This window comes from Phodopus roborovskii, unplaced genomic scaffold (genome assembly GCF_943737965.1).
Source record: "Phodopus roborovskii unplaced genomic scaffold, PHOROB, whole genome shotgun sequence".
In the NCBI taxonomy this organism is placed as follows: Eukaryota; Metazoa; Chordata; class Mammalia; order Rodentia; family Cricetidae; genus Phodopus; species Phodopus roborovskii.
In genome coordinates this window covers 223727-236791 of record NW_026126663.1, presented here as the reverse complement: position 1 = coordinate 236791, position 13065 = coordinate 223727, and the positions used below count along the sequence as shown (strand labels likewise).

Below are 13065 nucleotides of genomic sequence, written 5' to 3'. Positions count from 1 at the left end.
TCATTCAGGATGGTTGTTTCAAGAGCCATTCACTTGCCTGCGAATTTCAAGATTCCATTATTTTTTTTTCTGCAGAGTAGCATTCCATTGTGTAGATGTGCCATATCAATTGAGGATCATCTAGGTTGTTTCCAGTTTCTTGCTATTACAAATAATGCTGCTATCAACATAGTTGTGCAGATGTGTTTGTTGCCGGGATATGGATCATTTGGGTATATGTCTAAGGAGGGGTTGCTGGGTCGCGTGATAAACTAATTCCCATTATCCTGAGGAAACAACATACTTATCTCCAAAATGGGTGTACGAGTTTGCACTCCCACCAGCAGTGGAGGAGTGTTCCCTTTCTCCACATCTTCTTTGTTATAAATTGTCATTTGGTGATTTTAATTTTAGCCATCCTGGCAGGAGTAAGATGGTATCTCAAAGTTGTTTTGATTTGCATTTCCCTGATAGCTAAAGATGTTGAACATTTTCTTAAGTGTTTTTCAGCTTTTTTGGTTTCCTCTATTGAGAATTATTTCTTCTGTTCTGTACCCCATTTTTATTTTTGATTTTATTAAGTTTTGTTTTCAATGAACGCTTCTATTCTTTTTTTTTCATTTTGTATAACCAAGTCCATTTAAATAATAACAAGCATTTATAGACAATATTTGGGGATTTGGGTGTCGTTCTTTCCAAACTACTTCATGCTGGTAAGAGGCGCTGTCATGGGGGATTCTATGAAGGTGCAAAAATCCTGCCTGTAGTATGTGAGGCTGCTTTGTCCACCTGTTTTGAATGTAGGATCACCTGGTATTCTCTATCAGGTGGTCTGGCTTGATCAAACCACATTAGTCTGGAAGGAATCCACATCTTTTCATTTTCTGTGGAAACAATAATAGAAATCCTTTTCCACAGTAACATGTCCTTGAACTTCGTTTTGGAGTCAAAGCATTTTTTTAAATTTAATTTATTATTTTACATGTCGATCCCAGTTCCCTCTTCCTCCCTCCCTCCCTACCTTCCTTTCCCCTCCCCCTTCCCTCCCTTTTACTCACTCTGCCCTCTCACATGCACTCTAACCACCCTCCCCTCCCATCCCCCCACCACAATTCCATGTGTAGGGGAATGCCATCCAGTTGGGGTCCTGTAGATCTGACAGGTCATGTGAGGCAGGGACTAGGGCGTCTCTCCTGTCTCTAGATTAAGGCAGTTATTCCTCCATGGGGAATGTGTTTGCAAAGTCCTTTTGTGTACCAGGGATACATCCTGGCTCCACTGTCTGAGGTTCCTTAGACTGCTCAGTCCTTCTGGCTGAGACCCATATTCAGTGGGGTCTGAGTCAGTCCCATGCTGGCTTCCCAGCTATCAGTCTGGTGGCCCGTTAGCTGCTCCTTGTTCAAGTAAGTGTCTCTATGTGTTTCTGTCACCTGGTCTTGTCCTCTCAACATGCATCTGTGTTCTACTTTGACTTAGTGTTTATGTATGGGTATTTGCTCCTGTTTCCAACAGGCATTAATTGAGGTCTCCATGGATAAGTTAGTGGTTGATCTCACTCTCCGGGAAGGGCATTTATGGTAGCCTTTCCACAGAAGCTCAAATTGTTAGTTGGGAGAAGTCTTGTAGTTCTCTAGACCTTTCTTTGTGTTCAATTTTATCTTCAAACCAATATTGGCTCCCTCTTTTATGTTCTCTCTCTCTCTTTGTGTCTCTCTTTCCTGTCTTCTATTCCTAATCAGTCTCAATCTTCCTGGTTGCACATGTTTTCCTTTCCTCCCCCTCGTTTTCTCCTACTACTCTCTCCATTCGCTGCCCCCGCCAAACTTCCCCTGAGCTCTGGGGGACTTGTCCCTTCTTGGTACTGTGAGGGAGTTTATATGAATCTCTTATTATACCCCTTGTATCCTAGTTCCTCTGCTGGTCTGTACCCCATTTTTTAATGGGGTTGTTTGGTGTTTTGTTGATTAGTTTTTTGAGTTGTTTGAATATTTTGGAGATCATCTCATTATCTTATGTAGTATTGGTGAAAATTGATGTGAGTTGCCCTTCTGTAAATGTTGGGCAATAGGAAAGGAAGATAGGTGGGACTAAGAGACAAGGAGGGAAGAGGAAGTTGGAAGGAGGAGTCAGCATGGAGAGTCTGGAGAAAGCAGAATACCGGTATGCTCCTCAGTAAGAAGACCACATGAACATACATAGATCAGCAGAAATGGGTTAATACTTAAGACAGAGCTAGCACATAAGAAACTAGTACCAGGCCAATAGCATTATGTCATATATAGAGTCTCTGTGTTAATTGGGGCTGGTGTGATGGCAGGACCAGACCCGTGGCAGGCAGAAAAACCTTATTCCTTACATAAAATCTTTTCCCAGTCTGTGGGCTGCCATTTTGTCTTTCCACTGTGTCCTTTGCCTTACAGAACCTTCTAAGTTTGAAGAGGTCCCATTTATTGATTCTCTCAGTTTCTGTGCCCCTGGAGTTACGTTCAGGAAGTGGTCTCCTATACCAATTTGTTCAAGGGCACCTCCTAAGTTCTCCTCTAAGAGGTTCAGTGTGGTTGGATTGATGTTGAGGTCTTTGATCCATTTGGACCATAATTTTGTGTATGGCTACAGACTTGGGTCTATCTGCACTCTTCTAAACACCATCATCCAAATGGGCCAGCACCATTTGTTGAAGATGATTTCCTCATCCCATTGTATTGATTTATATGTTTTGTAGAAAATCAGGTGTTCATACCTATGTGGGTTTGTATCAGGTTTTTGAAATCCATTCAATGTTCTACCTGTTTTAATTTTGTTGTTGTTGTTTTGTTTTGTTTTGTTTTTTTGTTTTGTTTTGTTTTGTTTTGGTTTTGTTGCAATTTCAGGCTGTTTTCAGGAGTATAGCTCTGTAGTAGATCTTAAAGTCACAGATGGTGATGCCTTTCAAGTTCTTTTATTTTACAGGTTTGTTTTGGCTATGCTGGGTCTTTTGTTTTTCCATAAAAAGTTGATTATTATCCTTTCAAGGTCAGTGATGAATTGTGGTGGGTTTTTAATGGAGATTGCATTGCATCTCTAGATTGCTTTTTGGCAAGATTTCCATTTTTACTATATTTATCCTACCTATTCAAGAACATGAGAGACCTTTCCATATTCTGGTATCTTCTTTAATTTCTTTTTTTAGAGCCACAGATTTTTATTATATAGGACTTTCATTTGTTTGGGAAGTGTTCCTCCAAGATACTTTATGTTCTTTCTGGCTATTGTAAATTGTTATGTTTCTCTGATTTCTTTCTCAATCTCATTGTTGTCTGAAAAAAGTAGGGCTACAGATTTTTTTGAGTTTATCTTGTACCCTGCTAGTTTGCTGAAGATGTTTATCAGCTATAGGAGTTCCTTGGTAGAGTTTATTGGGTTGCTTATTAAGGTATATTAAGCTATCATATCATCTTCAAATAGTGATAGTTTGACTTCTTCCTTTCAAATATGGATCCCTTTTAATCTTCTTTTCTTGTCTTATAGCTTTAGCTAGAACTTCCTGTACAATATTGAAGAGATATTGAGAGAGAGGGCAGCCTTGTCTTGTTCGTGATTTTAGAAGAATCATCTTAAGGTTCTCTCCTTTCAGTCTGATGTTGGCAGTTGGTCAGGACACTCCCTAGAGACATGGTACAGGCTTGGTTTTATAGCAGAACAGGCGCCATTGGACTGACTTCTGTGCTGATTGTTGCTGTGAAGAATTCTGAGCATGGAAGAGTGCAGAAGCCACAGCATTGTGAATGAGAGGATGCTACCTGAAACTAGGGAGGTCATAGTACACAGTTTGGCAAGGCCTCCTGCAAGCTTGTTGGGAACCTGTCACCATATTCTGTGAGGTCACATGTGGTCCTAGCAACACCCCAGTTCTGGATGTTGACCTATGAATAGTTCAGTCTATGGGCTGCACTTGTGGAAAGCATTTCAATCAGGAGTCTTTGTGTAGAAAAGTCTTTGTACTCAACACCAACTTACTTTTTGTAGTGTCTGCACTACCATCGCTTCCATGAATTGGGTAAAGGCCTAGAGATTGAAATTAAAAAAAAAAAAAAAAAAAACAGTGTGTCATTCATTCAATGGCAATGTTGGAATACCAAATGCCAGATGAAGTTTATTGAGGGGAAAGAATGGTCTTAAATACTGACTTAAATCATAGTGGAAAAATTACAGGAATTTTAGCTCCTCCCTAATAGGTGTGTATTGTCACGAGGTGTGTGTCAGGAGGTGTGTGTCATCAAAAAATGGTAAGAGTACCAAAAAAGCCTTGGGGCAAGGAGTTCCTGCCAACAGCTTCAGACTAGCTCAAGGCACCTCAGGGGTCCATGCAGGGCCCTACATGTCCCCCCCCTTTTTTCAAATGTAAACTAACACCTGCCTTATGTGGCAGAGGACGTCAGCATAATTCCTTTCCCTGAAAGACCCCTGCCAATCATATTGTATTAGCTTAGCTTAGCTGCTGCAGCACCATTATGAAGGAACCTTTGTGCACGTAGCCCCGGGATCAGGACAGGGTCAGCAAGCCAGGGCTGCCAAACAGGTTATCTGTGCCAGCCAGGAATGGAAAGTACCTGAAAAACACCCTGTGTACCCTAGATAGAGCCATTCATCTGGTTGCTATTCACCTGGTTACTATGTACTAAGGGAACTTGTCCTCAGAATAACCCTGGCCTCATTTGAATTGACCAATGGCATCCCTGTAACCATGCATCTCGCTTCTATACCTGCGCTTTTGCTCCCCTGTCTCTATAAAAATCCTTTTCCCCAGCCTGTCGGCGCGCAAGTCTTCAAGGAGATCTTGTCGCCCCAGGTACCTATGTATCTGAATAAAGCCTCATGCTGATTGCATCCACACAAGTGCTCTCGACTGATCCTTGGCCATGGGGTCTCTCCCAAGGGAAGACACTCCTTGAGGGTCTTTCATTTGGGGGCTCGTCCGAGATAGGAGACCCTCACCCAGGGACCACTGACCCACCATCGGGTGTTAAGCTGGCCAGCACTTCGTTCGTGTTCATTGTTCATTTGTTCGTCTATGGCGCTGCGAATCTGAATTCTGTGCGATTCAGCTGAGTCAGTCAGTATTCTGGCTGAATAGAGAAGGAGTTGACGAACTCGGACTTCTCTCTTGCAGCCCTGCAAGACGTTCCAGGGGTATCTGGGGCCCGACTTTTGGGACTCATCTGTCTGAACCTACTACCAGAGTGGGACTCGTTGGGGCACAGCCCTCTTCCGAGGGGCATGTGGTTCTTCTGGGAGACGAGGGATCCGGACCCTCTTCAGAGTCTCTGTCTGTATTTTTGCTTTCGATTTTATGCCGGAGCCGCGCTGCGCATCTGTTTTGTGTTTGTCTCTGTCTCTTGTTTGGTGGCATTATCTTTGACACCCTCCTCTCTGAAGGGATGGGACAGTCTATAACAACCCCCTTAAGTCTCACTCTCCAGCACTGGGGCGACATCCAAGACACAGCCAACAACCAGTCATTGGATGTCCGAAAGAAGAAATGGATTACTCTCTGCTAGTCCAAGTGGCCAACCTTTAATGTTGCCTGGCCGCAAGACGGAACATTTAACCTTGATACTATTTCACAGGTGAAAGCCAGAGTGATGGATCCAGGGCCACATGGCCACCCGGACCAGGTTGCCTACATCGTCACCTGGGAAGCCTTGGCTTCTGACCCTCCACCTTGGGTTAAGCCTTTCACAACCCCCGCACGTCCTTCCCTGACTCCTACCACTCCTTCCTTACCTCCCCCTCCTCTTACCACCCCGACCACATCCTCCCTTTATCCCACCCTCACAAAGAGTACAGTGACAAGGAAACCTTTGGGAAGCTCTAAGGCAGTCAAGGAGAAGTCCAAAAGAGCACCCACTGAGGTGTTACCGCCCAGTCCTGACTCTCCTCTTATTGACTTACTCTCTGATGAACCTCACCCATACCAGGGTCCGGGACCTGAACAACAAGGAGAAGCTGCGGCTGCAGGTCCGGGGCCTCCCGAGCGACCCCCGACCCCGGAAGCGCCTGCCCCTTCGCCGATGGCCTGGCGACTGAGAGGTCGGCGGGAGCCCCCGCCAGATTCCACTTCTCACGCTCTCCCACTCCGGACATGGCCAAACGGCCAACCCCAGTATTGGCCCTTTTCGGCCTCTGACCTCTATAATTGGAAAAATAATAACCCTTCCTTTTCCAAAGACCCCACCACCCTAACCTCTTTGATCGAGTCCATTCTAGATACTCATCAACCCACCTGGGATGATTGCCAGCAGTTGCTGCAGGCCCTGCTGACCTCTGAAGAGAAACAGCGGGTCTTCCTCGAGGCTCAGAAAGACGTTCCCGGTGAAAATGGCCGCCCCACGCTATTGCCTAATGAAATTGATGCTGCCTTCCCCTTGGAACGCCCTGGTTGGGATTTCACTACGGTTGAAGGTAGGAACCACCTGCGCCTCTATCACCAGTTGCTCATAGCGGGTCTCCACGGGCAGCACACCACCCCACCAATTTGGCCCAGGTAAAGCAGGTCATACAGGGCTCGGAGGAAACTCCGTCAGCATTTTTAGAAAGACTTAAAGAAGCCTATCGTATGTATACTCCCTATGATCCAGAGGATCCAGGACAGGCTACCAATGTCTCTATGACTTTTATTTGGCAATGAGCTCCTGATATCAGAAAAAAATTAGAGAGGCTTGATAACCTCAAGGAAAGCTCCCTACAGGATTTATTAAAAGAAGCAGAATGCATCTTTAATAAGAGAGAGACAATTGAGGAAAGAGAGGAACAGCCGTGTAAGGAGTCAGAACAGAGAGAGGAGAGATTTAGAAAGGGAGCTGAGGAGAGAGAGAATGCTAGGGAACGGAAACGGAACAAAGAATTTAGCAAACTGCTGGCCACCGTCGTTTCAGGTCAGGATAGAAAAGGACTTAAGACAGGGGGAGACTGGAAGGGACCCCGAGTGGAGAAGGTCCAATGTGTCTATTGCAAGGAATGGGGACACTGGGTAAAGGACTGTCCAAAGCGACCCAGGGGGCCGAAGAAGCCCAGGCCCCCGACCTCCCTTCTGACCCTGGAGGATTAGGACAGTCGAGGCCAGGAGCCCCCCCCCCAGCCCAGGATAACTCTCAATGTTGGGGGGCAACCAGTCACCTTCCTAGTAGATACCAGAGCCCAGCACTCAGTCCTAACCCATACTTTGGGACCACTCAGTTTCCGATCGGCCTGGGTCCAAGGAGCTACAGGTGGTAAGAGATACCGATGGACGAAGGATCGAAAAGTACAGCTGGCTACTGGTAAGGTGACACATTCTTTTCTGCATGTCCCGGATTGCCCTTATCCACTATTAGGAAGAGACCTCCTCACTAAATTAAAGGCTCAAATTCACTTTGAAGATAGAGGGGCTAACATAATGGGCCCCAAAGGGGCCCCCCTCCAGATTCTCACACTGCATCTGGAAGATGAATATAGACTTTATGAAACTCAAAGACCCCAGGGACCTGACATGACTTCTTGGCTTGATAAATTCCCACTGGCATGGGCCGAGACTGGGGGAATGCGATTAGTACTGCGACATCCTCCGCTCATAATACAACTAAAGGCTACAGCTGCCCCCGTCTCCATTAAGCAATACCCCATGTCTTATGAGGCATATCAGGGAATAAAACCTCATATAAGGAGGCTGCTGGACCAGGGCATCCTCACCCCCTGTCGCTCAACCTGGAATACTCCCCTACTGCTGGTAAAGAAACCTGGTACTGGGGATTTTCGGCCAGTGAAGGATTTAAGAGAGGTCAACAAGAGGGTAGAAGACATATACCCTACGGTCCCCAACCCTTATACTCTACTGAGCACACTGCCACCTTCCCACACTTGGTACACTGGAATACTCCCCTACTGCCGGTAAAGAAACCTGGTACTGGGGATTATCGGCCAGTGCAGGATTTAAGAGAGGTCAACAAGAGGGTAGAAGACATATACCCTACGGTCCCCAACCCTTATACTCTACTGAGCACACTGCCACCTTCCCACACTTGGTACACTGTATTTGATTTAAAGGATGCTTTCTTCTGCCTACAGCTGCATCCTGTGAGTCAATCTCTGTTTGACTTTGAATGGAAGGAACCAGATCTTGGGCTCTCAGGCCAATTAACTTGGACCAGGCTTCCCCAAGGGTTCAAGAACAGCCCAACCCTCTTTGACGAGGCTTTGCATCAAGATCTGGCAGATTTCAGGGTGCAGCATCCTACCCTGTTACTGCTCCAATATGTCTGATGCTGGCGGCAGAATCAGAACAGGAGTGCAGGGAGGGCACAGAAGCCCTCTTGCAGACACTAGGACAATTAGGATATCAGGCATCCACAAAGAAGGCCCAAATATGCCAAAAAGAGGTCATCTACCTAGGCTATCAATTAAGGGATGGACAGAGATGGCTGACTGAGGCACGTAAACAGACTATTACTGACATCCCTGCCCCTAAAAATCCCCGCCAGCTGCGGGAGTTTCTGGGGACTGCAGGGTTCTGCCGCCTCTGGATTCCAGGGTTTGCGGAGATGGCTGCACCCCTATACCCTCTCACCAAACAAGGGACTCTGTTTAATTGGGGAGAGGAACAACAGAAGGCATTCCAGGATATTACAAAGGCCTTGCTGGCCTCCCCAGCGTTGGGCCTCCCTGATACCACCAAACCCTTCAAATTGTTTGTGGACAAATGGCAGGGCTATGCTAAAGGAATACTCACACTCAGAGACTGGGCCCCTGGAAGCGTCCAATAGCTTACTTATCCAAGAAACTTGATCCAGTAGCGTCAGGCTGGCCACCCTGCTTGCGAATGATAGAAGCCATTGCAGTCCTTGTCAAGGATGCCGGCAAATTAACTCTGGGTCAGCCTTTAACTATCCTAGCACCCCATGCAGTAGAAGCCTTGATTAGACAACCTCCAGACTGCTGGCTCTCCAACGCCCGCATGACTCATTACCAGGCCATGCTCCTGGATGCGGACCGAGTCCAATTCAGTCCAGTGGTTGCACTTAACCCCGCCACTCTGCTCCCCCTGCTGGGAAAGCCAGAACTGCATGACTGTCTCCAGATCCTTGCAGAAATGCACGGGACCAGACCAGACCTGAGGGATCAACCCCTCCGAGATGTAGACTACACCTGGTACACGGACGGCAGCAGCATCCTGGTGAGCAGGGAGCGGAAGGCGGGAGCAGCCATGACCACAGAGACGGAGGTAGTCTGGGCAAAAGCCCTTCCTGCAGGCACCTCAGCCCAGAGAGCTGAGCTCATCGTGCTAACCCAGGCCCTTCAGATGGCAGAAGGTAAGAGACTGAACGTCTATACAGATAGCCGATACACCTTTGCCACTGCCCACATACATGGGGAAATTTACCAGAGGCAAGGACTATTAACTTCAGAAGGAAAAGAAATTAAAAACAAGGCTGAGATCCTGGCACTGCTAAAAGCCTTGTTTCTGCCTCAGAAATTGAGCATTATGCATTGCCCTGGCCATCAAAGAGGCAATAGCCCGGAGGCAAAAGGGAACCGACTAGCAGACACAGCTGCAAGGGAGGCTGCTCTAAACTCCCTCAGCACCACCTGAGCCCTTCCTTTGACGTGCCCAGGGGAGAATCAGGGACTCAGACGCTCCCTGTCATATAGCCAAGAGGACATAAATCTCCTAAAGAAAATGGGGGCCACTTATGACCCCAAAAAGGGACATTGGATTTTCAAAGGAACAATCGTTAGACCCATGAGACAAACCTACGAACTGATAGACTGTTTACATAAACTAACCCATCTGAGCCCCAAAAAGATGAAGACTCTCCTAGAATGCCAGGAGATGTGACAATACCTCCTAAATAGAGACGGGGCCATACAAAAAGTAACTGATGAATGCAAAGCCTGCGCCCAGGTAAATGCAGGCAGGACTAAGCTCGAACCAGGGATCCGAGTTCGAGGACACCGTCCCGGTACCCATTGGGAAATCGATTTCACAGAGGTAAAGCCTGGATTATATGGATACAGATACCTACTGGTGTTCATAGACACCTTCTCTGGATGGGTAGAAGCTTTCCCCACAAAACATGAAATGGCAAAGACTGTGACCAAGAAACTCTTGGAAGAAATCTTCCCCAGGTATGGGATGCCCCAGATCCTGGGTACTGACAATGGGCCCACCTTCGTCTCCCAGGTAAGTCAGTTGGTGGCTAAGCTTTTGGGCATTGATTGGAAATTACATTGTGCATACAGACACCAAAGTTCAGGATAGGTAGAGTGCATGAATAGAACAATTAAGGAGACTTTGTCTAAATTAACGCTTGCAACTGTCTCTAGAGACTGGGTGCTCCTCCTGCCTTTAGCCTTATACAGGGCCCGAAACACGCCGGGCCCACATGGACTCACCCCATTTGAAATATTATATGGGGCCCCGCCCCCATTTATGAATTTCTTGGATTCCAACATTGCTGATTTTGCTAATAGTCATTCTCTGGAAGCTCATTTGCAGGCATTACAGATTGTCCAGAGAGAAGTCTGGAAACCACTTGCAGCAGCCTATCGGGAGCAGCTAGATAAGCCGGTGGTACCACACTCCTACCAGATAGGAGACACTGTATGGGTACGCAGACACCAGACTAAGAACCTGGAACCCCGGTGGAAAGGACCATACACTGTCCTCTTGACTACCCTGACGGCACTAAAGGTTGACGGCATCGCAGCCTGAATCCACACTTCCCACGTCAAGGCCGACCACACCACGGGAGAGAAGAACCTGACCACGACCTCACCATGGAGAATTCAGCACACCCAAAACCCGCTAAAGCTAAGACTTACCCGTGGGGCCCCTTAACCATTTTATGGGCCTTGTTGGGACTAGGAATTGTGATGCAGGAAGGAAGCCCTCACCAAGTGTACTCTTTGACATGGCAAGTTTGGTCCCAGAGCTGGGAGGTTGTTTGGGAAATTCAGGGCAACCATGCGCTTAACACCTGGTGGCCTACATTCACCCCCGACTTTTGCCAACTGGCTGCCGGCCTGGACACTTGGGTTATCCCAACTATGGGTCCCCATAACTTACAATCATCATACATGGGAGCCAGACCCCAACAGATGACGGCCCATGGATGCAGCAGCCCCACCGCTAGATGCAAATTAGCCCAAACTGGTTTTTATGTTTGCCCCTGAGATAATAGAGATCGAGCCACAGCCTACCGATGTGGGGGATATGAGGCATACTTTTGCTATGAATGGGGCTGTGAGACCACTGGGGACGCCTACTGGCGGCCCTCCTCTTCCTGGGATTTGATCACAGTCAAACGAAAATATACTCTACCTGACTCTGATGGACACACTTATTATTACCAGAGAGGAACTGATGGAAATGCCAATTGGAAGAAACCACTGTCATTACCTCTCAGGATCGCATTCACAAGGCCAGGACGGCAGGCCACTGGATGGCAACAGGGGTACACTTGGGGTCTCAGATGGTATCTCCCAGGGACAGATAAAGGTGTCACTTTCAAAATTAAACTTAAAGTGAACACAGCAACCCATTCCATCGGACCCAATATGGTCATAGCAGACCATAAACCACCCTCCCAGCCGGCCCCAGTTGTACCCCCCTTATTATCCCCTGTTGCCCCAACAGCCTCCTTAGCCAGCAATAGCATCCCTAGTGTGCATACCCCTACTACCACTACCTTGGCTCCCCGCCAACCTGGGACTGGGGATAGACTACTCAACTTGATACAAGGAGACTATCTGGCTCTCAATCTCACAGATCCGAACAGGACACAAGATTGCTGGCTATGTCTGTTGTCAAGACCTCCCTATTATGAAGGGATGGCCGTTCTAGGTAATTATACCAACCACTCCACCACACCCACCAGCTGCATTTCCACCCCCCAACACAAGCTGACCCTATCTGAAGCATCTGGGCAGGGACTCTGTATAGGGACTGTTCCCAAAACCCACCAGGCCTTATGTAAAACAACCCAACATATGTCCACAGGAGCCTATTACTTAGCAGCCCCCGATGGGACTTACTGGGCATGTAGCACCGGCCTGACCCCATGTGTGTCTGTTCAAGTACTGAATACAATGATTATTGTATTCTGGTTGAATTATGGCCCAAAATAACATACCATGATCCAGAATACATTTACAGTCATTTTGAAGGGAGACCCCCGATTTAAGAGAGAACCAGTATCTCTAACTCTGGCCTTGTTACTGGGAGGTATCACCATGGGGGGAATAGCGGCAGGAGTGGGTACAGACACTGCTGCTCTTATAGAAACCGGCCAATTTAAACAACTGCAGGCTGCCATACACACTAACATCAAGGCACTGGAAGAATCGGTTAACCTCCCTCTCAGAGGTGGTCCTACAAAACAGGAGAGGATTAGATATGATATTTTTACGAGAGGGAGGATTATGCGGGGCACTCAAGGAGGAATGCTGTTTCTACGCAGATCACACCAGGTTAGTAAGAGACAACATGGCAAAACTTAGGGAAAGATTAAAACAAAGACAAAAGCTATTCGAATCTCAGCAAGGATGGTTTGAAGGATGGGTCAATAGGTCCCCCTGGTTCACCACCCTATTGTCCTCTTTGATGGGTCCCTTGATCATCCTACTCCTAATCCTCCTGTTTGGACCTTGCATCCTCAACCGCTTAGTCCAATTCATGAAGGATAGACTCTCTGTCATCCAGGCTCTGGTTCTCACCCAACAGTATCAGCGATTAAAACAAATAGACCAATCCGACCCTGACTTCATAGAACTAACATAGACCACATGAATGGAAGATTCCATTCAAAGCCAGAAGAGAAATGGGGGAATGAAAGACCCCCGCCAATCATATTGTATTAGCTTAGCTTAGCTGCTGCAGCACCATTATGAAGGAACCTTTGTGCATGTAGCCCCGGGTTCAGGACAGGGTCAGCAAGCTAGGGCTGCCAAACAGGATATCTGTGCCAGCCAGGAACAGAAAGTACCTGAAAAACACCCTGTGTACCCTAGATAGAGCCATTCATCTGCTTGCTATTCATCTGGTTGTTATTCATCTGGTTGCTATTCATCTGG

At 47.1% G+C, this 13065-nt stretch overlaps 1 protein-coding gene across 1 annotated transcript; it reads left to right on the top strand.

Moving 5' to 3' along the window:
• The first annotated feature begins 5396 nt into the window (after window positions 1-5396).
• LOC127214112 (uncharacterized) lies at window positions 5397-10831 on the top strand. Its single transcript, XM_051174443.1, is given in 5 exon segments — window positions 5397-6471; window positions 6474-7774; window positions 7936-8248; window positions 8251-8720; window positions 8723-10831. Coding segments are annotated over 5 exon segments (5268 nt in total).
• Window positions 10832-13065: the final 2234 nt, after the last annotated feature.